The 24,223-nt window shown below is 37.5% G+C and overlaps 1 protein-coding gene across 1 annotated transcript in view; it reads left to right on the top strand.

Annotated features, from left to right (window-relative positions):
• The window catches only part of LOC113845890 (nuclear pore complex protein NUP205), a 45,637-nt gene that overhangs the window by 20,855 nt on the left and 559 nt on the right, over positions 1-24,223 (top strand). The window contains exons 19-42 of the mRNA XM_027473569.1: positions 50-247; positions 7,610-7,728; positions 7,856-8,006; positions 8,099-8,211; positions 8,289-8,370; positions 8,511-8,597; positions 8,712-8,789; positions 9,661-9,864; positions 12,202-12,294; positions 12,440-12,553; positions 12,674-12,900; positions 12,997-13,069; positions 13,195-13,385; positions 14,490-14,616; positions 14,710-14,787; positions 19,048-19,212; positions 19,981-20,145; positions 20,222-20,359; positions 20,570-20,713; positions 21,016-21,138; positions 21,250-21,345; positions 21,470-21,607; positions 21,705-21,802; positions 23,940-24,059. Of these exons, the coding sequence (XP_027329370.1) occupies positions 50-247; positions 7,610-7,728; positions 7,856-8,006; positions 8,099-8,211; positions 8,289-8,370; positions 8,511-8,597; positions 8,712-8,789; positions 9,661-9,864; positions 12,202-12,294; positions 12,440-12,553; positions 12,674-12,900; positions 12,997-13,069; positions 13,195-13,385; positions 14,490-14,616; positions 14,710-14,787; positions 19,048-19,212; positions 19,981-20,145; positions 20,222-20,359; positions 20,570-20,713; positions 21,016-21,138; positions 21,250-21,345; positions 21,470-21,607; positions 21,705-21,802; positions 23,940-24,059 (3,122 nt within the window). The remainder of the gene's footprint in view (positions 1-49; positions 248-7,609; positions 7,729-7,855; positions 8,007-8,098; positions 8,212-8,288; positions 8,371-8,510; positions 8,598-8,711; positions 8,790-9,660; positions 9,865-12,201; positions 12,295-12,439; positions 12,554-12,673; positions 12,901-12,996; positions 13,070-13,194; positions 13,386-14,489; positions 14,617-14,709; positions 14,788-19,047; positions 19,213-19,980; positions 20,146-20,221; positions 20,360-20,569; positions 20,714-21,015; positions 21,139-21,249; positions 21,346-21,469; positions 21,608-21,704; positions 21,803-23,939; positions 24,060-24,223) is intronic.

The raw sequence follows: 24,223 nt of genomic DNA, 5'->3' as shown, positions 1-24,223 counted from the left end.
ATTGTTTAAGTATACTTGTTACGCTTATTAAAAAATTTGGTCATTTCAGGATTTCATGAGTGGAAAGACAGCCTTTCGGAACATAATGAGTATTCTTCTGCCAGGGGTGAATTCTGTTATTGCTGAACGCAGTAGTCAACTATATGGGCAGCTTTTAGAGAATGCAGTGCAGGTTTCTCTGGAAATTGTAATTCTTGTCTTTGAAAAGGATTTACTTCTTTCTGATTATTGGCGTCCTCTATACCAGGTAACTTTCAATTTTCTGAATGATAGTCATCATTTTGTACTCAAATAATAGTGGTCACTCCTGGATAGTGGCGCAGGGCAACCCACCCCAAAAACACTAGTGGGATTGTAGATAGTGAGATGACAGCTATTCTGAAGATTTGAATACACCTAATATAGATTAAGCTACATATATATGCTGAAAAAAAAAATTAATACACTAATTATGACCTATACATAATTTGGAGGGGTCGGTAGGGTTCAGAGAAGAAAAACAGAAAAGAACAAAGAAAAACAAAATAGAGAAGGAAAACAGAAAATACAGTGGTCTCTCACTGGAAAAACGCTCTAACCCAGATGGTCTTGCCAGAAAATGTCTGGGTATTGCTGGAAAATATATGGAACTTAGCTATAGTGAACAGTGCCAGAAAACAGCCGCTAATGTGGATGGGTCACATAAAAAATATGTGGATGGGTCACATCGAAAATCAGTTGGTTTCGCCGGAGATGAAGATGACGACTGGACTTTGCTGGAAATGGTGACTCACATGGAAAACAACATTGGCTGCCGCAAAGTGCATGCTAGGAGAATTTGTTGAAGATGGAGGGCGGAACACCTAGGGTTTGATTTTGAGGCTTTGAGCAATGCGGCACAGAAACAAAATTGTAAGGGGGGGTGGGGGTTAAAAATCCTGACGATTGCCTCCCTTAGAAGTGTTCTAACTTTTAGAAAGGGAGGGCAAGCATGAATTTTTGTCCTGCACAATATAGCAGCTTGTTTGCGGTTGCAATTTGCGCTGTCATGACAGCTACTCATACCATGATGTGACAAGCTTTGAATCGCAGCAGGGAGCCGCTTTACCCCACTCCAGCACGATTGACTTCTATGACTCAAATTATATATTTGAAGTTGCTTGTTTCATGTCCTCTTGTTTTGTTTTTGAGTTTCTTCAAATTTTACTGCTTTGTGCTAAATATTGTAAGTGGGAATTGTCGAGGAAATCAGTTGCTCCATATATACTTTATTTAATATGTTGTGTATGGCATGCTATGGTTTTTAATTGGGACATTGACCCATCACCAATGATAGGAGTGTCATTTTAAACTCTGATAGTAACTATAGATGCATTATATGATCCTGTCATTTTGATGTGAAATTAACTTATGTTCAGATGGAAAGAATCATCTTTGCTATAAGCACATGTTATGTGTATATATGCAAGGGAGTTAATATCAGGATTTTACTTCAAATCATTAAGAGAAGTAAAGATTGTAAAATCATAAATCAAATTGTAAAATTGATAGGAACTGATTGTACTATAGAATTTAAAGAACAAATGCAGGGAATAACCCTAGTAGTACAAACAAATAGAAATAGATAGCAGAAAGGAAACTAGCTGCTAGAGAATGAGATTCCTCCTATGACAGCAGCCACCCTGAATAACCTCCTTGATAATACCTGCCTCTGCCCTCTGTCCAGCCTCCATATATCCCCTCTCCTCAGCTGCCTCTCTCCTCCCTCTTTCCTTCCACGTATGCTAATTTGTTAGGCTGTTAGTATCTGGCCTAACGGCCTCCTTGCTCAACTTTCCCTTTTTACCCCTCCTTTGATATGTCTTTAACGGGGGTCCATTTGGCTTAGACCCAACAAGCCCCCCTCCATTGAGAGGAACCTTGTCCTCAAGGTTGAAATGTGGAAATATGGCCTGCAGCAATTCAAATTCCTCCCAAGTACTATCTTCCTTAGGTAAATTCCGCCATTTAATCAAAAGCTTCCAGCATCCATTCACTAATTTCCTAGTATCTAGCACTTCTTCAGGCTCAACCTGTAGCTCCAATTCCTCTGTTAAAAATGGCGGTAATGTTTGGCTAGCTTGGCTGGTAGGGGGGGTCCTCTTAAGCTGTGATACATGAAAGATGGGGTGCAAACGGGATGATTCCGGCAGCAGCAGTTTATACGCAACAGCTCCTATCTTTTCTTCTACTCGGAAAGGGCCATAAAATCTGGGACTTAATTTTTCATTGATCCTCTTGGCTAGCGTTTTCAGTTTATATGGGCGGGCCTTCAAATATACCATATCCCCAATCTGGAATTCCACTTCCTGTCGCTTTTTATTCGCCTGCTCCTTCATTCTCATTTGTGCTTTAATCAATTGTTGCTTGAGCTCCCCTATGATATTATCCCGGAGCTGGAGCAACTGATCTAGCTCAGCAACAACAATGCTGTCTCGACAGTAGGGAATAACCATGCGAGGATCACGGCCATACAGTGCTTTGAAAAGGGGGTCATCTAAATGGAAGCATTGAATGATGGATTAAACCAAAACTCCCCTCACGGTAGCCATTTCACCCATTGATGAGGGTAGTCATTCACAAAACACCTCAAATATGCCTCAATAGTGCAGTTGGTCACTTCGGTTTGGCCATCCGTTTGAGGATGGTAAGCAGAACTGAATTTCAGCCTTGTGCCTGAGAGACGAAATAGCTCTTTCCAGAATGAACTAATAAAAATTGTCTTGATCTGAAACTATGGAACTGGGCAATCCATGTAATCGCACAATTTCTTTCACAAACATCGCTGCTACCTCCTTGATTGAGTAGGGGAATGAAGTGGGCATATTTGCTTAATCTGTCCACTACTACCATAATGCTGTTTGCTACCTTTGCTTTCGGTAATCCGTCAATGAAATCCATTGAGATGTCTTCCCACACATGCACCGGAATTGGTAGAGGCTAAAGGAGCCCGACTGGCTTCAAGGTTTCGTGTTTATTCTGTTGACACACTTGACAATTAGCCATAAACCTCTCCACGTCTTGTTTCATCCCAGTCCAATAGAAAATCATAGCCAACTGCTTCTAAGTTCTTGTCACTCCCTAATGGCCACTTCAAGGTGATGCATGAAATTCCATCAGCAATAGGGGAATCCTGGCAGATCCCTTAGGCAGGACCAATCTCTGCTTATACCACAAGCAGCCTTGAGACACTGAGTAGTGTGGGTGAGAACCAGGGTGTGTTACCACCTGTTGCATGATCCCCCTTAAAAGCTCATCTCCCAGAACCTCTTCAGTCAGTTCTACTAAGTCAGAATTGGTGACCATAGATATGGCACTATAATTCATCACTTAGGACAATGCATCTGCCACCTTGTTCTCCAATCCAGGCCTATACTGAATTTCAAAATTCAGTCCCATTAATTTAGTTACCCACTTCCGTTGCTTCCCCTCCAATACTCGTTGCTCTAACAGGAATTTCAGACTTTTTTGGTCAGTCCGAATGATAAAATGATGGCCCAGCAAATATTGTCGCCACTTCTGAACAGCAAAAACAATCGCCATTTATTCACGTTCATAAATCGATTTCACCTTGTTTCGGTCCGAGAGAGCTTGACTAATAAAGGCCAATGGTCTGCCTTGTTGCATTAAAACCGCCCCTAATCCATATCCTGAAGCATCAGTTTCGACCATGAATGGTAAGTCAAAGTTTGGCATTGCTAAGGTTGGCAACACCTCAATTTCCTGCTTGAGCTCCTTAAATGCTGCTTGTGCTTCCTCTGACCATTTGAAATTATTTTTCTTCAGCAATTGCGTTAGGGGTTTAGCAATAATTCCATAATTTCGTACAAAACGCCGGTAATACCCTGTCAAACCCAAGAAACCCCTCAAACTCCGAAGGTCTTTAGGTTTTGGCCACTGTCTCACAGCAGAGATTTTTGTAGGGTCAGCTGAGATTCCAGCGGAGGAAATTATATGCCTCAGATATTCTAACTTTGATTCTCCAAAACTGCACTTCTTGCCGTTGACCCACAACTCCTGGCTTCTCAGTTGTTGAAGAACTAGGCGCAGGAGACTAATGTGTGATGCATAATCTGCGCTATACACTAGAATGTCATGAAAAAACACCAACACAAATTTACGAGTTTAAAAACCTGATTCATCAGTGCTTGGAAGGTAGAGAGAGCATTGGTTAGTCCAAAAGACATGACCACATACTCATAGTACCCCTCATGTGTCCGGAATGCAGTCTTGGGGATGTCTTCAGGTCTCATACGTATCTGGTGGTATCCAGATTTCAAGTCGAGCTTGGAAAAAATTGCTGCCCTTCCCAGCTCATCCAAAAGCTCCTCAATAACAGGAATTGGAAATTTATTTGGAATGGTGATGCTATTGAGAGCGCGATAGTCCACGCAAAAACGCTAGCTTCCATCTTTCTTTTTTACTAGAATAAGAGGACTAGAGTAGGGGCTGGTGCTTAGCCTAATCATCCCTGCTACAAGCATGTCCTTTACAAATTTTTCAATCTCCTTTTTGTGATGATGCGGGTGTCGATAGGGCCAAATATTAGGGATGGTAGCTCCTTCCTTCAAGACTATGGCATGGTTGTACTCCCTCTCTGGTGGAAGAGAAGTTCCTTCCTTGAATAAGTCTCCAAACTCTCTTAATAACTCCCTCAAAGCCGCAAGTGTGGTATCTAGAAATGGAGTAAGCTTTTCAGTGCAGCCCACGGTCATCATGCCCAATTCACCCCTCAACTCCTTTCTTATAGCCTTGAGTGAGGCCACGGTTCGGGACAACCCCACATCCCCCTTGATCTCAATGATCCTTCCATCCTTCTGCACCTCAATCAAGTGTTGCCACAAGTCAGTATTGAACTTCCCTAGACTTTTAAGCCATTCGTACCCCAAAATCATGTCTACCCCCACCAAATCAAATAGAAAAAAAATCTTGGATTACTTGAAGGTTTGGCAGTTCTAGTACAACGCCCCTGCACATTGTGTGACTTCCCAACCTCTGAACATCTCCTACCTCAACAAAATATCCCCTTGTAGCCTCCGTTTGTATTTTCAACTCCTCTACTAGTCCCGACGACAAGAAATTATGGGAGGCCAGAATCAACCATGACTATCACTTTCTTACCCGAAATTGTGCCCCACAGCTTCAGAGAATTTTTGGAAGTCATTCCTGCAATGCTGCTCGCGTTCAGCTGCAGATTCATCTCCTCTTCGTCATTTTCCTCACCGGAATCTTCAGCTTGGACCACCTCGTCCTCTCCCAGCAAGACCACATGAAGCTGCTTGTTGCGACACACATGTCCGGGAGTGAACTGCTCGTCGCAGCGGAAGCAAAGCCCTCTCCTCCTCTTATCATTTTCTTCCTCTTTAGTCAGCCACTTGAACCCTAACCCTCTTCGGTTTGAACTCGATGCAAATAAGTCTAGTGTGTTATTGCGGTTGCTTTGGATCTCAACCCGATTCTCGTTAGGTAGGCGAACTTGGGTCTTAAACATTGCAGACGGGTTGGGTTCATTTTTCCCAGCCCAATTCGTCTTACTCACTTCTTGGGCTCCTCCTCTTAAGGCCCAATTTGGCTTTAGACTCGTTGACCCACCAGCTCTTTTATTTGACCCATAAGTGAGGCCCAACACTCTATTCTTCTCCTCCATCTTTTGCGCCAATTCTATGACGGAACACAGGTCGCCGGAATCTCGCAGTTGTACCTCCGCCTTGATCTCCTCTCGAAGGTCGTTGAGGAATGCCCCTATCATGAACTCCTCATCAGCAAAACTGAGTAAGGCTGAGTACAACTCGAACTGCTCCCTGTACTCGATCACAGTTCCTTGCTGCCTTAATCCCATCAAGGCTTCGTAGGGATTTTCCAACAACGACGAACGAAATCGGCCCAACAAAGCTTGTCGGAAGACAGGCCAGGTGGACGTTGGAACTCTTGGTTCCCACCATTGATACAAATTGAGTGCCTTCCCCTCTAAACAGACCAGCGCTGTGTCCACCTTCTCCATCTCAGGTATGCCGTTGATCTCAAAGTATCTTTCCTCTCTGTACACCCACTCATAAGGGTCCTCTCTCGCAAAATAGGGCACCTCTACTCTCCTTACTCGTTCCTCCCTCCTCCAAGAATCGCCGCCTCCATTACCTCCTTCCTGGTTGCTATTTTCTCCTTCCTTCTCCTCTCGTACTACCCGCAAGGCTGTCTCAAACCTCGCTGTCATCATCGTCAACAGGTCATCCATCTGCCTCCGAAATTCTTCCTGAATGGCAGCTTGCATGCCCTCCAATTGACGCTCCACACTTTCCAATCGATTCTCCATTCGCATGGTTACCATCAGGCGCACTCGGGATTGGGAGCTCTGATACTAGCTTGATAGGAACTGATTGTACTATAGAATTTAAAGAACAAACGCAGGGAATAACCCTGGTAGTACAAACAAATAAAAATAGATAGCAAAAAGGAAACTAGCTGCTAGAGAATGAGATTCCTCCTATGACAGCAGCTACCCTGAATAACCTCCTTGATAATCCCTACCTCTGCCCTCTGTCCAGCCTCCATATATCCCCTCTCCTCAGCTGCCTCTCTCCTCCCTCTTTCCTTCCACGTATGCTAATTTGTTAGGCTGTTATAATCTGGCCTAATGGCCTCCTTGCTCAACTTTCCCTTTTTACCCCTCCTTTGATATGTCTTTAATGGGGGTCCATTTGGCTTAGACCCAACAAAAATTCTACAAAAATCATATACACATGCATATAAAATAGCTAAATTTTTTTTAAAAAAATTAAATCACTAAAAACACTTAAATAATCAATATTCTTGGAGCAGTGAAGCAGTGGTGGTTGCAGTTGAGACAAACCCATGTTCACTAAAAACATTTCGGGGAACCAACATATGAGGCACGGTTGAAGAGCCAACAGCAGTGGAACTGTCGGTTGCAGTTGGGACAGACCAGAACTGCCACCACCAGTGCTTTGACCACCACCCATGTTTGAAGTTCTTCTTGGAAAAGATAAGAAAAAAACAGAGCAAGATGAAGAAAACAGCATGTCTAGGGTTTTGACAAAGAAAATAGAGCAAGATGAGGAGAAAGCAGCTATTGAGCTATTGGGGCAGAGAAGAACATGTCATTATAAGCTGCAAACCAAGTTACTCTCAGTCTAGAGGTTTGACAAAGAAAGGAAAGAAGGATTTAGGAGTGCAGGACTTAGATCGCTCTTATATATAAGTCGGTCAGGGTTATGAAGGATTTGGGCCAAGATCCAAATCCAACCTGCGATTGCACAAAATCGGAATCAAATCGGGATTTCACCTATTTTACAATTTAAATCCCGATTTCACTCTGATTTCAAACAGATACGATTTTTGCTGCGACTTACATCATTTGGGGGACATAAATTGTAAAATCTTACGATTTTATGATTCAACTCCCGTTTTTAACTACCATGTATATATGAATGTATATGTTTATTGTTGTGGTTTATTTGTTTTGCTTTTTTGTTGTGGTTTATTTTAACCCCACATATAGCTTATTTGATATATTATAGCATCTAATTTTAAGTATGTAGCATTGGGTTAACCTTCAATTATGATCTGCTTGCAGCCATTGGATATTATACTCTCCCATGATCATAACCAAATAGTAGCTCTATTGGAGTATGTCAGATATGATTTTCAGCCAAGAGTTCAGCAATCCTCCATCAAAATCATGAGCATTTTAAGGCATTTAAATACTTTTTCCATTTTTGTATCCTCAATTTGTTAATAAGTACTACTAACAGAATATAATACTCAATCTGTGACTGACATATATATATATATATATATATATATATAATTTTTCTGACAGCTCTCGCATGGTTGGGCTTGTTCAACTATTGCTAAAATCCAGTGCTTCAAACAGCTTGATAGAAGATTATGCAGCCTGCCTTGAGTTGCGGTCTGAAGAGTCTCAGAATCTTGAAAATAATAATGATGATCCAGGCATTCTTATTATGCAAGTTTGTATTCATTCCTGTCAACTGCTTGTCTTGCTTCATCTTTCCTTGTGTATAATCTTCCTAAAATAGTGTATGCACCTGTTTGTTTTCAGCTTCTAATTGACAACATCAGCAGGCCAGCTCCAAATATCGCTCATTTGTTACTTAAATTTGATCTAGACACGCCTATTGAGAGGACAGTTTTACAGCCTAAATTTTATTACAGGTTTTGTCTATTATCTGATGGTACTTGACATCTAGATTCTTGTAAGTACAACTGTGCCCTTATAATGGTATCTGCAGTTGCATGAAGGTTATTCTTGATATCCTAGAGAAGCAATTGAAGCCCGATGTAAATGCATTACTTCATGAATTTGGTTTTCAGGTCAGAATGTCAGATCTTTAACAGATTTAATTGATTTAATTTGTAAAATATATAACATAATTCAGAACACCCCCCCCCCCCAACTAATGAATCATTTACACATTTTCCTAAAAGGAATCTTGATTTTTTGCTTGATGTAGCTCCTGTATGAGCTGTGTGTAGATCCACTGACATGTACACCGACAATGGATCTGTTGTCAAATAAAAGATATCAATTCTTTATTAAGGTAAAAAGTATTTGATGTATTTGTGCACCTTTTTTTGCTTCTATTTGTTCTATATGACTGTATTAATTCATTGAGAGATATATCTCTGAAACTCTTTTTCTTGCTAAAATGTAGCACATTGATACCATTGGTATTGCTCCACTTCCTAAACGGAATAGCAACCAAGCACTTCGTATCAGTTCCCTTCATCAGGTTTTTTTCCCGACTTTCTCCTTCCAAATCATCTATCTGTAAATTTAACAAGAACTAATTCAAAACTTGATGCAGCTTATATTTATAAAAGGTTCCAGACAAATTTTTCCAAACAAAAGTGGTGCTGTAGTATCAAGAGAATAATAAGTAGTAGTTGTTCCAAAACTAGATCAGCCCAAAACACATATATGTTGGAGAGAGATTTATGTGGTGCACAAACCTTTAGGATTTCCAGTTATTTTGTGTGTTGATAAGAACGTGCAACTCAAATAACATCTTAAACTGTTAGATGTTTCCTATATTCCAATAATTAAAGTGATGCAAACATTTATATATAATGAATTTTGGAGCTTAATCAAGATGTATTGATGCATGACATTTGATAATTTTTTATAAAATGCCAATTTTATTTGAAGTAATGAGATAAAGTTTACTCAAGTGTGTAGTGCTCTTTTGGTTTACAAGCAAAATCAATTTACCATTCTATACATGTTATAATGTAAAATCCATGGCAAGATTAATTTGGGCCCAAATCCCAATTAATTTCAACAGTTAATACAAATTTTTCTATTAAAATTTGAAACAAAGGGGCACCTGGTAAGCATAAGTAACACCTTTATAACTATAATTTCTTTTCATTGTTTTTGGATCTTTGCAAGTATAGAGGGGCATAAAGATTAACTGTGAATGATTCATTGTTATCGCCTGCATTAAATGTTGCATGTTTACCTTATTTATGTCTGTATTTAATATTTGTCTCAATGCAATGAATTACATGGGAAGGAATTGGATTGTTATATTACTTTTGAACTATGCAACATGCATATAATACTGGGTTTGATATAGGTGCTTTGTTCTCTTGCTTTCTCAGAGAGCATGGCTCTTGAAACTTTTAGCTGCTGAATTACATGCTGGTGACATTAGTAGCTCCAAACATAGAGAAGCTTGTCAGATAATCCTTTCTCATCTTTTTGGACAAAGTATTGCTGACATTGTTGGGGGCCAGGCCATGTCTCCATTTTTGCTTCAAGATACTTTGGAAAGTGCTGCTATAAGAACTGTCAGTAAGAGTAAGGTACTGATAGTCATCAAGTGTTTCATCATTCCATTGCTATTATGTTTCTTTTTGCTACAACTTCACTGTCATTAAAGTAGAAACTGGTTGGTAAAATTGCTAATATATCTAAAATCTTTTTTGCTGGATTGCTTTGGTTATGGCTGATGGCTTAATTTTTTTTTTATTTTTTTGTGTGAAGAAAACAAATCATGTTGAGAATTGCTGAAAATCAATTGTGTCAATTACAGCATAAGTTGAGAGAAATGATGACCTAACTGCCTGTTTGGATGTTATGGAAATAGGAGGAAGGGAGAGAAATAGAGTGGAAGATAAAAGCTTCCACTTTTTGGATGTGGGTGGGGAGGGAGGTTTTTTCTGTGGGTCAAACCCCCCACCCCCACCCCTATCCACACACACATACACACAAAAGAATTTGGTTGAAATGAACAGCAGAGAGGGGGATGACAGGGACAGGGTTTTTTATTTTCATTTTTTTATGAGTATTTTTATAAAAGAATCCAAGAAAGAATGAAAAATTGGGGAGGGGGTGGGTTGGGTGAGTGTAAATTATTGTGTGAAGGTCAGGGTGAATTATTTTGTATGGGCTGAACGGAACATGGTTATCATCATGGTGGTAATAGCAAAAAGAAGCCTCATGACCATACTTGTGACAAATCTGACACTGGACATCAGCATAATGTCCACCTCCATGACTAAGATTGCGGCCACCACCACGGCCATGAGCAGCATTAGATAAATCCAGAACCAGAACCAGAAAATGAGGTCGAGGAAGCCTGGGTGAAATTAGCTTGAGCTGTAGAATCTTGGGAGAAAGAGGGGGTACGTTCAGCTCCATTCACAGTATCAAGTATGTTTTTTTAGACTTTTCAAGGCACGATTCTTGTGCAAGAAGAAGTGAAGAAGCCTCATCAAGAGTGAGGTTCCATTTTTGAACCAAGAACTGTAATCAGTGTCATATTCGTTTGGAAGTCCTTCAAGAATGATGTCAATGTGTTCACTCAGAGAAACCAAATCACCAATGGATAGCAAAGAATCAAGTAAAGTCTGAATATGAAGAATGTAAGTAGTAATTGTGCGATTATTAAGCAAAATTGTACGAAGCTCACCATGATTCTTCTTTGCACGAGCAATGAAAAGAGAATGCTCATGAAACTTGTCCTAGAGATGCCACGACGTGGAGCAGTGAATAAGATGTGGAAGAACTGCTGGAGATTGTTGACTGAAACCATGAAAAGAGCAATTGATCCTGTTGCTCTCAGAACTGATATTCAGGTGTAAGAATATTGCGATCCCGATTTTGGATCGAAGCAAATTTCTGAGGAAGTTGTGAACCAAGAATGTAACTGAATAGGCCATGGCCTTTGATGACTGGCTCAACCTGTGAGCGGCAGAGAAGGTAATTTGAATCAGTGAGCTTAGTGGTGATGGTATGGGAAAACATAGTTGGAACAGGTAATGGAATAGTTGGTGGTGTGGGCAGTGTGGGAGGCTGTGGACAAGTGTCATCATTAGTTGCAGAAGCCATGAAAAGAGAAAAAAATAAGGATCAAAACAAGCTCTTGATACCATAAAAGAATCCAAGAAAGGAAGATAAGAAAAACTAATACAACAGAAATGCAAAACTAATACAACTGAGTTGTATTCTCTAATATTTTAATACAATTTAATTATTTGTTTTGACACCCTTTTTAACATATCCAAACAAGTGAAATGAATTTTTATCATTTCTTTCCCTCTTATTTCAACTCATCCAAACATCTAATATTTTTCTCCCTATTTTCACTTTATTTCTCACCCTCTTATTTCTCTCTCTCCTATTTCTTTCCTTTCTATTTCATCTTGCATCCAAAGAAAGCATAAATGATGAATACGTGTGTGTGTGTGGGGGGGGGGGGGGGGCAGCAAAGGAAAACGAATGCCCAAAGGAGGGATGTAGATGGATAGGTTTTTATTTTAATTAGATATGAAATTATGAAGAGTTTGGTTCTGCTTATTATTCTCAGTAAAAACTTACAACTATAGGTTGTCTGAGAGAAGAGAAGATATCTCCACAAATATCTCAATTCCACAGATAAAGGAAAAATAAAACTCCTTGTAATAACTGGCCAGCTCCTAATTTTCATAGGAATTAGCATTTAGGAAGTTGCACTCATTTACCCTTAGCCTTAAAAATAGTCCCCCCACTTAGTCTATTAATAGTCTATATATATGGGATATTTTTCCATTCTGCATTGTACTGAATAACATATCATTATCATTCAGAAATTCTTTCTAATTGCTCTTCTCCATTCTCTTCCCTCATTCCTAAATTCAACAATTTTCTTTGAAATTCAGGTTTTAGAATTGCTTGAAATCATCCAGTTTAGATGTCCAGATTCCACTACAAACCTCTCAAATATTGTGGCTGGTATGAAATATGACTTGCTGGTGAGATACTACTCCTTAAAACACATTAGAACTATATTTATTTCATTTAAAAAGTATGAGTATGCAATCCAAGTTACAAATGATATTCTAGTTCTCAACTATTTTCATCTTGTTTATGCCTGTTTTCGGTTGGACCTAATTTTAGGCAGAAGACATTCTTGGAAATCCAGGGATTTCTGGAAAGGGTGGTGTCTACTATTATTCTGAGAGAGGTGACCGGCTAATTGACCTTGGTTCCTTCCATGACAAACTTTGGCAGGTTGGTCCACTTATAAATATTGATAATTCGGTATGGAGGATATTTTCTATCTTTATTCCTGGGATTGCAGTTTTACAGTAAATGTGTTTATACGAAATTTAATCTGTTTTCTTGTTGCAGAAATATAATTCTGCATATGCTCAGGCGAGTAACCTTAGCAGTGAAGTCGAGCTAAATAACGCACGTGAAACAATTCAACAGTTGGTAAGATGGGGGTGGAAATACAATAAAAATCTTGAGGAACAAGCTGCACAACTTCATATGTTGACTGCCTGGTCTCAGATTGTTGAGGTGTCTGCTTCTAGAAGACTAACAATGCTTGAAGATCGAACAGAAATTCTTTTTCAGTGAGTTGGATACTTCATTATTGAAAAAGCAAAAGAAGCATTGTGTCTCTTCTCATTGTTGATGCTCTTTATCTAACTGCTAAATTGCATTGGCAGGGTCCTAGATGCATCTCTTAGTGCATCTGCTTCTCCAGACTGTTCATTGAGGATGGCATTTATACTATCACAGGTCTTCAACTATATCATTTTATCTTTTGGAAATGTTGATTAGGTCTTCAACTATCCAATTTATTCATTTTCTTATAAGCTTTATTGTCATACTGATTTATATTTAATACATGAAAATTTTCCCAGGTAGCATTGACATGCATGGCTAAGCTGCGAGATGAAAGATTTTTGTTCCCTGGGAGTCTGAGTTCTGATAATATCACGTGCCTAGATCTCATTGTCGTGAAGCAATTATCGAACGGTGCTTGTCTGACCATATTGTTTAAGCTTATCATGGCAATTCTTAGAAACGAATCATCGGAAGCTCTTAGGAGACGGTATGTTACTAGTTCAGTGACTATTTTGGTTGTGTTGTCAGCGTTATCAAATGGTGGCCATGGCAGAAAACGGTGGTAATTTTTAACAATCTGCCATAAGTATGGCGGATCATGGCAGTTGCTATTTGCATGGCCATTATGGTGGCCATGGCAGAAATTTTGGGAATCTGCCAAATAAATAAAAGAATTAGGCTTGCTGATTTGACCTAGTTGGCTAGTTCCACACTGACCTAACATAAAGAACCCTAAAATATAGACTTTCAACCTTGTTGGTCTCTGTTATCAGCCTCAGCTACGTCTTTCTCTCTCACAGCAACCTCCCTTTTCCTTCTCTCACCTTCCCTGCTTCTGACAACTGTGAGCTCCAGCAACCCTCATTTTCCAGTGAGCAGGTCTTTATGTTGCTGCTTTTGTTTTATTCTCCTTCATTGTAATTCTCTTTTTCCTTCTCCACATTTCTCCTCAATTCTCTTTCACCATTTTTTTTTGTTTCAACTTTCTTTCTCTTCTCAGATTTTCTTTTCATTTTCTTTTCTGAGTTTTTCTTCTGTTTTTCATCTTTTTTTATTCTAACACTGCTGCCTTGGTTTGAGCAGCAGTTTTCGTTAACATAGCCTAACAAGAAGCTCCTCAAATCCTTCAAGGGCAGTTAATTGGATTAATCCAACAAGCTTCTGCAATTATTTTGTCTATTTTCCTTGTTTTTTATCACTTTTTTTTTTTTTTCACTTGAGGCTTGATGGCTTTTAATTTGTATTGAACTTGTGCTTTGAGATTTAGGCTATTATGTTGTTATGAGATCTTGTTAGAGGCATATGATATTAATTGATGGTTTTCCATCAATTAGATTCTTGATTTTGACATGTTTAGTTATTTTTTGGTTTTATATCATTTTCTGTAGTGTTTTTCAATATATTTATGTAGATATAATATATATATTACATTGTTTTATTATGGCAGTGATGCTTCCACTATAAACTACGATGGCATCCGCCATAATTTTATGGCAGCTTTTTGGCTTTCTGCCTTGACCCACCATTGATAACATTTGGTTGTAGTTTTGGTTCACAAACTTATTTAACTTATTTGCGTGTCTTTGTACAGTCAATATGCTGTTCTGCTTAGCTATTTCCAGTACTGTCAAAATGTGGTTGATCCTGATGTTCCAACCACTGTTCTTCAATTCTTGCTGCTCAATGAACAAGATAATGAATATATTGATCTCCCAAAGGTATAGTTTCTTGAATGCTGTGCATTTTATAATAATCTTAACTGCTGACAGATTAAAATCACCATTGCATTTTTTTTTCTCCATTTTGCTCAGATTGACAAAGAACAAGCAGAACTGGCTCATGCAAACTTTTCTACTTTGAGGAAAGAGGCTCAAAGCATCTTGGATTTGGTTATTTCCTACTCTTACTATGATATAATTTGATAACCTTTCAGATAAATACTTACAGGAGGAGAAAATCAATATGAAAAATGAGAAGTTTTAGCGAAGTTAAATGAGAAGACTTTAAAATAAAATCAAGAAAAATATGTTAATTTTAACTTATGGAAGAAGTTTTATTCATTTTATTACTTAATTTTTGACTCTTATAGGTATTTATTGAGAAGTTTTTCCAACTGGAATCATTTTATATATATATATATTCATTTTCATTATAATTAGAACGTAATTTGTTTTTGATGTGCATGAGTTATCTTTTGTATGTTTTTAATAGGATATAAAAGAGGTGGCGGAGGATAAGGCATGAAATTAGTAAAACTTGTTTGCTATTGTTTTTGCAGTTAGAGTATTAGTGGCATACATTTGATTTGGTCTATCGTTCTGATTAAAGCCCATGTTTATGAATTTATTTTTTCTAACTCTGGGAGATAAAGTTTCTTTTTTTTTCAAGTCACATCTCAGTTTTACAAAACTTTGCCCTCTCCTTCTCTATTTTCTTTCTATTTCTTACTTTGATTACTAATCATAATACTAAACTTGTGTTATGTTGGATTCAAAGGGTTTTTGTCTCAATAGGAGTAAGATAGAGTATAAATATTGCAATTTTAGGAAGCAATGAAATGAAAATGATTTGGAGGCTAAAATTAGAGATGGCACCAGTTTTTAGATTGAAGTATTTGAGATCTTTTTTATAGAGTGATGGAGAAATTAATGAAGATATTACCATAGTAGTCAATAGCGGCCAAAGTGGCTGCTATCATGGCAAAGTGGCAGGGGGTCACTATGGAGACAGTCGTGTCGCGTTATAGAGGAGTGGTTGTCACTGCTAATTGTGGCAAAAAACAGGAGAAATTGTGGCTGTCACAGCTGCTATTCCATTCGCACTGAAATTCCATATTTGCCTTTCTGTTTCTGAATGTTGGCGACTTTTAAAGAGGGGGAGCAATATTGAGATTTCGCCCCTCTTAGTTTTTGATATCTTCTCCCTGCCTCACAGGCACTAACTCCTCTCAGTTCTCCTTAATTCTGTTTTTGCATCTCCGTTCTTTGCAATTCCACGCTTCTCATGTCCTTTCTCTTTGGCGAGGCTTTTGACACGATAGACACGTTTTCCAGTCATCTTCTAGTCCAGTGAAGCTTTTTGACAGAGATGAAGAAGATGATCAAAGAACGTCTCTGTCTCCGGTCATCTTCTAGTCCAATGAAGCTTTCGACAGAAAGCAGTGGAATTGCAGAAAACGGAAATAGAAAAATAGAATGAAGGAGAATTAAGAGATGAGTATGAGAGGGTTTAGTTATCGCAAGGAGGGAGGGAGAAGATATCAGAAACAAAGAGGGAGACAAAATCCCAAGATTGTCCCCTTTAGAAGTTGTCAATGTTCAGAAATAGAAGGGCAAATCCAAAATTTCAGCACAAATGGAATAAAAGCTGCGATTACTGCTCCTCTAAAATGCGACACAACTAGGTCTACATAGCGGCGCCCTGCCACTATAGTAGCTGCTATTGACTACTATGTTGCCTCCAACTCCAAGCGAGACTCCATTCGTGTTTGGACCTTGTACCACAACTCTTGGCTCTGGGAACTTTGATACCAATTGATAGAAAAAAGGTATCTTATTAAGAAGAATTAGGGATTGACCCAATTACACAACACACACTGCAGAACTTTGAGGGTCTGCACCAATGTTGTTAAGATCACGATCGCATGATCTTGCTCAGCCTCCATGATCTGGATGGTAAACAGGTCTGGTATCAGCCAGGATCGCTAGGATCGCGATCTTTTCCTGTAAGATTGTGGGATTGTTGATCCAATTCAATCCTAGGGTTCAAGTCAGATATAATGACCTGGTTAAGATCGCTAGGATCTGGAACCCTATTGCATGCGGTGACCAAACTCAGCATGACTGTGTCTTCTTTGTGTTTGTACTTCTGCAAGGGTGGTCTACATTCTCTAGGCGTGGTGTTCGCGTTCCTTGGGTGTGGGTATTCTGAGTTTGTGTTTTCTGTTTTGGTGCTTCTTGAGCTGCTGTTTGCCCGTTTCAGTTGGGGGTTCACCTTTTCTGGGTGTTTTCTATTCTCTAGATATATCATGAGCTACTATTTCAGTTTTGTTTCACATTTGGCTGTAGAGATGAATTTTTATATCTCTTGTTAAAAATAAAACTTTCAATATAAATCTGTGAGGGAGGTTAATTTAAATAAACATTTTAATTGCGTTACTACCTAAAAATAATTTTATTAAAATTAATTTTCAACTTTATTAATAATATATTATATATTAAAATAAAATAGTGTAATAAAACATTTATTAACTTACTTTTATGTAAAATGGTATAAAATTAATTTTTTAATAATTTTTTAAAAATTAATGAATATCATATTTTATAAAAAAACCTATTAAGCATTATAAGTGTCTAAGCTTCACCTATCTAACTATAAATCCAAACATTGTTAACTAGAGCTAATACTTCAGTATTATTTATTGCAAAGTACTATTTGTAGAATTAAAGTTGGATAACTTTTCTTGTTGATGTTTTTAATTTTAAAAAAAATGCTCATCCATTTATGTTCTGTTATGTGTTCTCTCATCTCAGCATGGCTAGTTTAACTAATTATGTGTTATATTGAATCTTAAATCTAGGACTTTTAAGTTTATATTTAATTAAATTAGGTAATTTAGATATTAGCTTTTTATCTATGTAATTTTAAGTATAATTTTACATATTCAGTAGGATTTTACGATCTATCTTATGAATCTATGATTTATGATTTTTTATCCCCTTCCGATCCTAAGTAAGATCCCCGATCTTGACAACGTTGGTCTGCACCTCTCAATTCCAATAAGGTCCCAATTTCCTCTCACAAATCACATATCTCCTTCCTCTCCAGTCTCCCCTCTTATTTTTAAGCAACGTGCCTTATGCAAACTAACTAATGAGTCCCTAACTAACATCATAACTAATTACAAATGAGAGTACATGAAAAAAGATTGGATAAGAAATAATTTGTAAATGAAGAGATATTGGGGTGGCTTTTATGGATAAGATGGTAAATAATTGGTTAGGATGGTTTGGACATGTGCAAAGGTCATTGGAGGTGCTAGCGAGGAGGGTTGATTGATGGTCTTAAGCTTTGTGAAAGGAATAGAGGGATCAAAAAGCAAAATCATTTAAAAAGGAAGCTTAGAATAGACATGTTCACTATAAATAGAGACAAAGACAAAGAATAGAAGGGAGCTTAGAATAAGAGAAAAGGATAAAAAAAATGAGTTGGGTGATATATTATGAAAATTAGGAAGGAGACTATTGTACCCTTAAAAAATAGTATTTTAAGGGCAAAAAGGGGAAGTCAGATTATTTTTAAAAGGCAAAGTCTTTTTTACCTTTTAAAAAGCTAAAAACTGCTTTGTTTTAGGGGTATAAAGGAAAAAGACAACTCTTTTACTCTAGCAAGGGTAAAATGGGGAAGTCAGTTTATTTTTTAAAGACAAAAAGTCCTTTTTACCCTTAAAAAACCATAAAAACTGCTTGTTCTGGCAGTAGAAAGGGAAAGTTAAAATTTTTACTTTAGGGTCCCCCTAATGACTGCGAATGAGTTTTTACTCAATAAGCTGTCATGGTTGCAAATACAGCAGCATGCCACAAGAAAACACTCCACTGTGGCAAGTCTGTGGGAGTCAAAGGCTGCTCTGCCACCGCCACCACCATGCACTGCCGCATGTTTTTGGATAAAAATTGGGTTTTCAGCACGTCAAGATCGTCCGAGCCTACTGATTTTGAGGTCTGGCTGGGCAATCCCACCCGATCCTGGTGGTTTACGATTTTGAGAGCGCGCTGGAACAGAGGTGTGGTCTAGGCTTGTAAAATTGTTCGTTTACAATCCAGCTCACGGTTTTGACTACTATGGTTTCATCGATTATCCACATAACCGATTTTATTTAGTGAGATTAAGACTTTATTGTAGCTGTAGTGTACATGCCTTTGTAGATTGAGTTAATGTTCCATCCTTACATTTAGACTATAAAAACATCAATTTCTTATAACTTCTTTATCTTACTAGATGTTGTGGTCTTGTTGCTTCCATGTGCTATCAATGTGAAGCTTTGGTCTGTTTGTCATTAATTTTTTCAGATTCATTTTTTATTTGTTTCTTTATTTTAAGGAATATTCCTTTGTCAATTATTCACCGTTTCAATTAATTTGACATTGCAGGTGATAAAAGATGCATCCCATGGCAGTGAACCTGGAAAGACAATATCACTTTATGTTCTTGATGCATTGATTAGTATTGATCATGAGCGCTATTTCTTGAGCCAACTTCAAAGCAGGGGATTTTTAAGGTCTTGCTTTACAGCCATAAGCAATGTTTCCAATCAGGTATTTGCTCTGTCCAATATAATCTGTGGCTTCTATTTTTGTTGTGGACTGTCATTCCTTTACACAAGGATCATACATATAGTTTTTTAAATGTTTATATCGGTTTTGTATCACTAAGTATTTTCAATTTATTTAAGTGATTTCATGCATTTGGTGGTTGAAAGAAAATTTTTTTGGCTTCTAATTTTATAACAAAGATGACATCTTTAGTCCAATGGGTTCTTCAATTTTTAGAATGTTGAGATTATCTATTTGTCTGTGTTAGTGCATGTTTATTTGGGCCATAGTTATTAATGTTGTGCTGTGCAACACATGCCATCATTCTTTCTGCTCATTGAAATTATATTAAGGATTTTGGACTTTTAGTTGAGTTTATCAATTTTAATGGGTCCTTTAGTTGCATTTACATTTTCTTTAGAAATGAAGGGAAACCAGCTTACATAAAAGACAGTTGCTAAATTGTCTCTAAAAGAATTGGTAGTTGTTGAAAGGCTTTGTGGCAGTAAAGCTTTAAGAGGACTCCAATAGCAGACTGGATTACTAGTTCTACAAAACGCTTAAGCTGATGCCAAGGGACTCCAATGTAGCTATACTACATCTTGTTCTTTATTGCCTGGATATAGATAAGGGTTTTCATCATTGATGGATTGAAATTCAGTCTTATGTTTCTAGCAAAAATAAAATGCAGAGTCTTGATGTTTATATTCATTAAACTTTCCTATCTCATTGATATGATAATACATCTTCCTTTTATCTGTTTTGTTCAAGGATGGTAGTCTTTCCCTGGACTCATTGCAGAGGGCATGTGCCTTTGAGGCTGAACTTGCTGTACTACTGAGGATAAGTCACAAGTATGGGAAGTCTGGAGCCCAGGTACTATTTTCCATGGGTATATTGGAGCATCTTGCTTCTGGCAGGGCAGTTAGTATACAGGTGAGGGAGTTTTTCCTGGTTAACGTCCATCTATTTCCATTTCAACTAACTTTTACTGAAGCTAATGAATCTACAGGGAGGTTTAAGGTGGGTTGAGACCAGACTTAGAAGAGATATGGCTGTGGTTGGTGATAGACAACGAATGATTATAACTCCAGTCCTGAGATTAGTCTTTTCACTAACTTCCTTGGTTGATACATCAGACTTTTTGGAGGTTCGCTTGTGTCCTTGCAAAATTTTAAATATTATCTCTTCTATGAATTTTCCTTGCCCCCCTGCTAGCAAATTGTTTTAACAGATTCCCTATTGGTTTTATGGGTATTTCAAATTTCAATTGTGATTTAATTCTATTTAATGGACAAACCAATTTTTGTTGCATTGACAGAGATTGTGATATGTCTTTTTGACTCATGTATAATACCAGGTGAAAAATAAAATTGTTCGTGAAGTAATTGACTTTGTCAAAGGGCATCAATCACTATTTGATCAAGTTCTCCATTTAGACATTGCTGAAGCAGATGAACTAAGAATGGAGCAGATCAATTTAGTTGTTGGTATTCTTAGCAAGGTATTGTTCAATCAAGTTCCTTCTCTGGATTTAAAAACTTGACTCGATGTGTGATAGCTGGCTTCTCTGCCTCAAGTAAGTATAGGTGAAATCAAATGATGCTATGCTTCTAGATAAATCAAATGTTTTGAGAACTTTGCCTTTCATTTGTCAGGTTTAGAATAATTTTTATTCTATGCACAATGATGGCCTACTTCCAATTAGGCTTCTAAAACACTCATTACTGACTTTAATGCAACATGGAGGTGAACTGGGGATGTTTCTTTTATGCTGCTTTACATTTTGATTTTTATTTGCTATAGGTTTGGCCATATGAAGAGAGGGATGAGTATGGCTTTGTTCAAGGGCTTTTTGGTATGATGCATGCTCTCTTCTCGTGTGACTCGAAGGTTTTGAGTTTTGTTCGATCAAGAATATCACCTGAGGTGAGTTTGCAGTTTGCTTAATTCACATGTAGGTTTTGGAAAAGAATGTTCTGGTATTATGTTTACACAATGATGAACCTAATCTTGTGATATTGCCTGATGAATGATCAGAATTGGAGGAATTCAGAACTTCAGATGTTTAATTTATGCCACAACTTGAGCTCTTACTTGTATTTTCTAGTTACAAAGAAATCCCTGAGATTACAGGTATATTATATATAAAGAAGGCAGTTTTTTCTTGACTTCAAGCAATTGCCCTCTTCATCTTGCGTATTTGCAATTTTTTCCTCGTTTGTTTAACAGCTTTTCCCTCTGTAATATGCTATCTCAGTCTTCAGATGGCTCCTCAAGTTACCCTACTTCTGTCGAACTTCAACAACCCACATTGAGTTTGCTTAATTCTCTTCTTACTTCTGTTACAACTGCACTTGAAAGGGCAGCTGAGGAGAAATCCTTGTTACTGAATAAGGTGAAAATGGAACCTCTATCTTCTCCATTCTGCTTTGGTTACGTTATTGTTTGTTTAATATGGATGCGGAAGCAACATCATTTATGTGGTTTTGCAGATTCGAGATGTGAATGAATTATCAAGGCAGGAAGTGGATGAAATCATCAATATGTGCGTCCAGCAAGACTCTGTTTCTTCGGATAACATACAGAAAAGGTTATTCACAATGCTTTGTATTTCTAGAAATCCAGCAATGAACATAACCTTGAGAGTGAAACTAAAAGAAATATAAAAATTGAAAATGGTACTGGCCTTAAGAATGCACAAGGAAAAGGGTTACTTTATCTGAATAAATGGCAATGCTGAAATTGTTGGATACTCTAATGATGATAGGGTAGGATCATCATCAGATTATCTTCAAGATATTGTGTCTGTGGGAGGAAACTTAATCTCATGGAGAAGCTAGAAGCAGAACATTATTACTGCATCTAGTGCCCAGGTAGTGTAGGCAACATGTTTTGTGGCTAAAACAATTGCTTCAACTAGGTATCATCAAGAGCAAGAAACTAATTTATGATAATCAAGCTGTTCTACATGTTGCCTTTAATCCTGTTCTTCATGGTAGAACCAAACTCAGAAATTGACTACCGTTAAATAAAAGAGAAAGTTCTTTTAGGAGAAAGCACAATTGGTTTTGTCAGCTCAAACAATCTATTAGCAGATATATTTACTAAATCTGTTAGGGTTCCCCATGTTCAATTTATTTGTGACACATTTGGTGCTTATAACATATATGCACCAGCTTTAGAGGGCTAGTTAGAAAAGAACACATTTTTTACATGTGCTTTGAATCCAGATTCACGTGCACTAGTATTGGAACTCGTGCATTGGGAATGTCTATAATTTGGTGAATAGTTACTTTGTTCATGTCATTACTCGTACCGATGTTGTATCTCAAGAGCTGTGATCCACTGATATGGTCAAATGGTTTCTGTATGAATATTGTATCCATATTGGGTAAAAACACCAAAAATACAGTTGCCCCTGTATGTTGATTGTACTGCAACCCACATTGGTGCTCTATAAGTCAGTTTTCTTTCCTAACTGGCAGTTGAACAAAATGTCACCTGAGGTAGGGGGAAGTTGCTGAGGCTGCTGGACATCTCGAAGGATGTGGTGGTAGTATTTCATACCCAAGAACTAAACCTGGGAAAAACATAATCAGGAGGAGCTGACAAACAGCTGTAGACCAAAGTTGAGGAGAGTTGATGCTGGCAAGGCAGCAAGTGTAGCTTAGACACTGGAGAGGGCAATAAGCCAACAACCAAAATATCACACACCTAGGTCAGAAAAATCTGACTAGGTGTGAAATCACTAATGCTGGAAAAATTGAAGACAGGGGACCTCAGTCTATAGAGTTTGCCTCCTAGAATAGTCAAACCCGAAGTGGAAACACTCAAGAAACCACTAGGTTTTGAGGAAATAAAAGGCATTGAAGCAAATTGGAGCTTTGAATTTTAGGTAAATGTAGAATAATGGTTGAATAGGTTAGTTATAAAAAGATGGGTAATTGATGTAGAACTGTAATCCCAATGGTACTCCCTTGATTAAACTTAATGCACTGCTCTAGGGAAGGTACTTAACTCACAAAAAGAGAAATAGAAGATAATTATTATTCAAAATTTGTCAACAGTTTATGAAGGTCAATTTATCGGGCAGATAAGATCCTAACAAAATATAACAAATCTTAAAATAAAATTTAAGATAATCCAATTAACTAAAAATTACAAAATCTAAGATAATCCTAAATTAGAAACCTTTTTTATGAAAATCAAATCCTAAAATAAGATAATTTAATTTATATCATCAATACCATGCTGAAATGATAGGGCTTTAGGTATAGAGGGAGGGAAAGGAGAGAGAGGAGAGAATTTGAATATCATTCACGTGAGTTAATGTATTACATTGTGATGATACAATATGAAACACTTTATACTGATACTAGACTCTTAATCCTAAAAAGCAAACAACTTCCTTAAGATATGATAAAATCCCTAAGAATAAGATACCGATGCTAAAAGATAAGGATATTCTATGAAATAATCAAGATACTATTGGATAGTTTTCATATATTGATTTCTAACATTATGATTCAGCTGTAGATCACGTAACTTGCTGATTTTATAAACCAATATTTATTTCATTTGTCTGAAGTCTTTAGTTTTAGAGCTCCAATGATTATTTGCTTCGTACATCTGCTCATATATATTGTATATTACCATATTTTTCCTAATTTCTAATATCTTTCTCCTTTTTTGATAACGTCTTTTATGGTTTTTAAAATGTGTTACAGGAGATACATTGCAATGGTAGAAATGTGTCGAGTTGTTGCTAGTAGGGATCAGCTTATCATTTTATTACTCTCACTGTCTGAGCATGTGCTAAATATCATCCTTATCCATCTTCGAGAGAGGTAGGGCATTAAGTTTCAGGAGAGGTAATAAGAATGTTATTGTTATTGGAGCTAAAATCCATATAGAGCCGTAGTTTGTTCCTGAATGTTAACGTATTATATGGCCAAACCAAGGAAAAAAGGAAACCAGATGCAATCTTAATGTAGAAAATGAACTGTGGTGT

The sequence above is a fragment of the Abrus precatorius genome, unplaced genomic scaffold (genome assembly GCF_003935025.1).
Source record: "Abrus precatorius isolate BTA unplaced genomic scaffold, Abrus_2018 Scaffold8, whole genome shotgun sequence".
NCBI lineage: Eukaryota > Viridiplantae > Streptophyta > Magnoliopsida > Fabales > Fabaceae > Abrus > Abrus precatorius.
The sequence above is the reverse complement of the archived record's forward strand: the minus strand, read 5'-3'. Positions and strand labels throughout refer to the sequence as shown.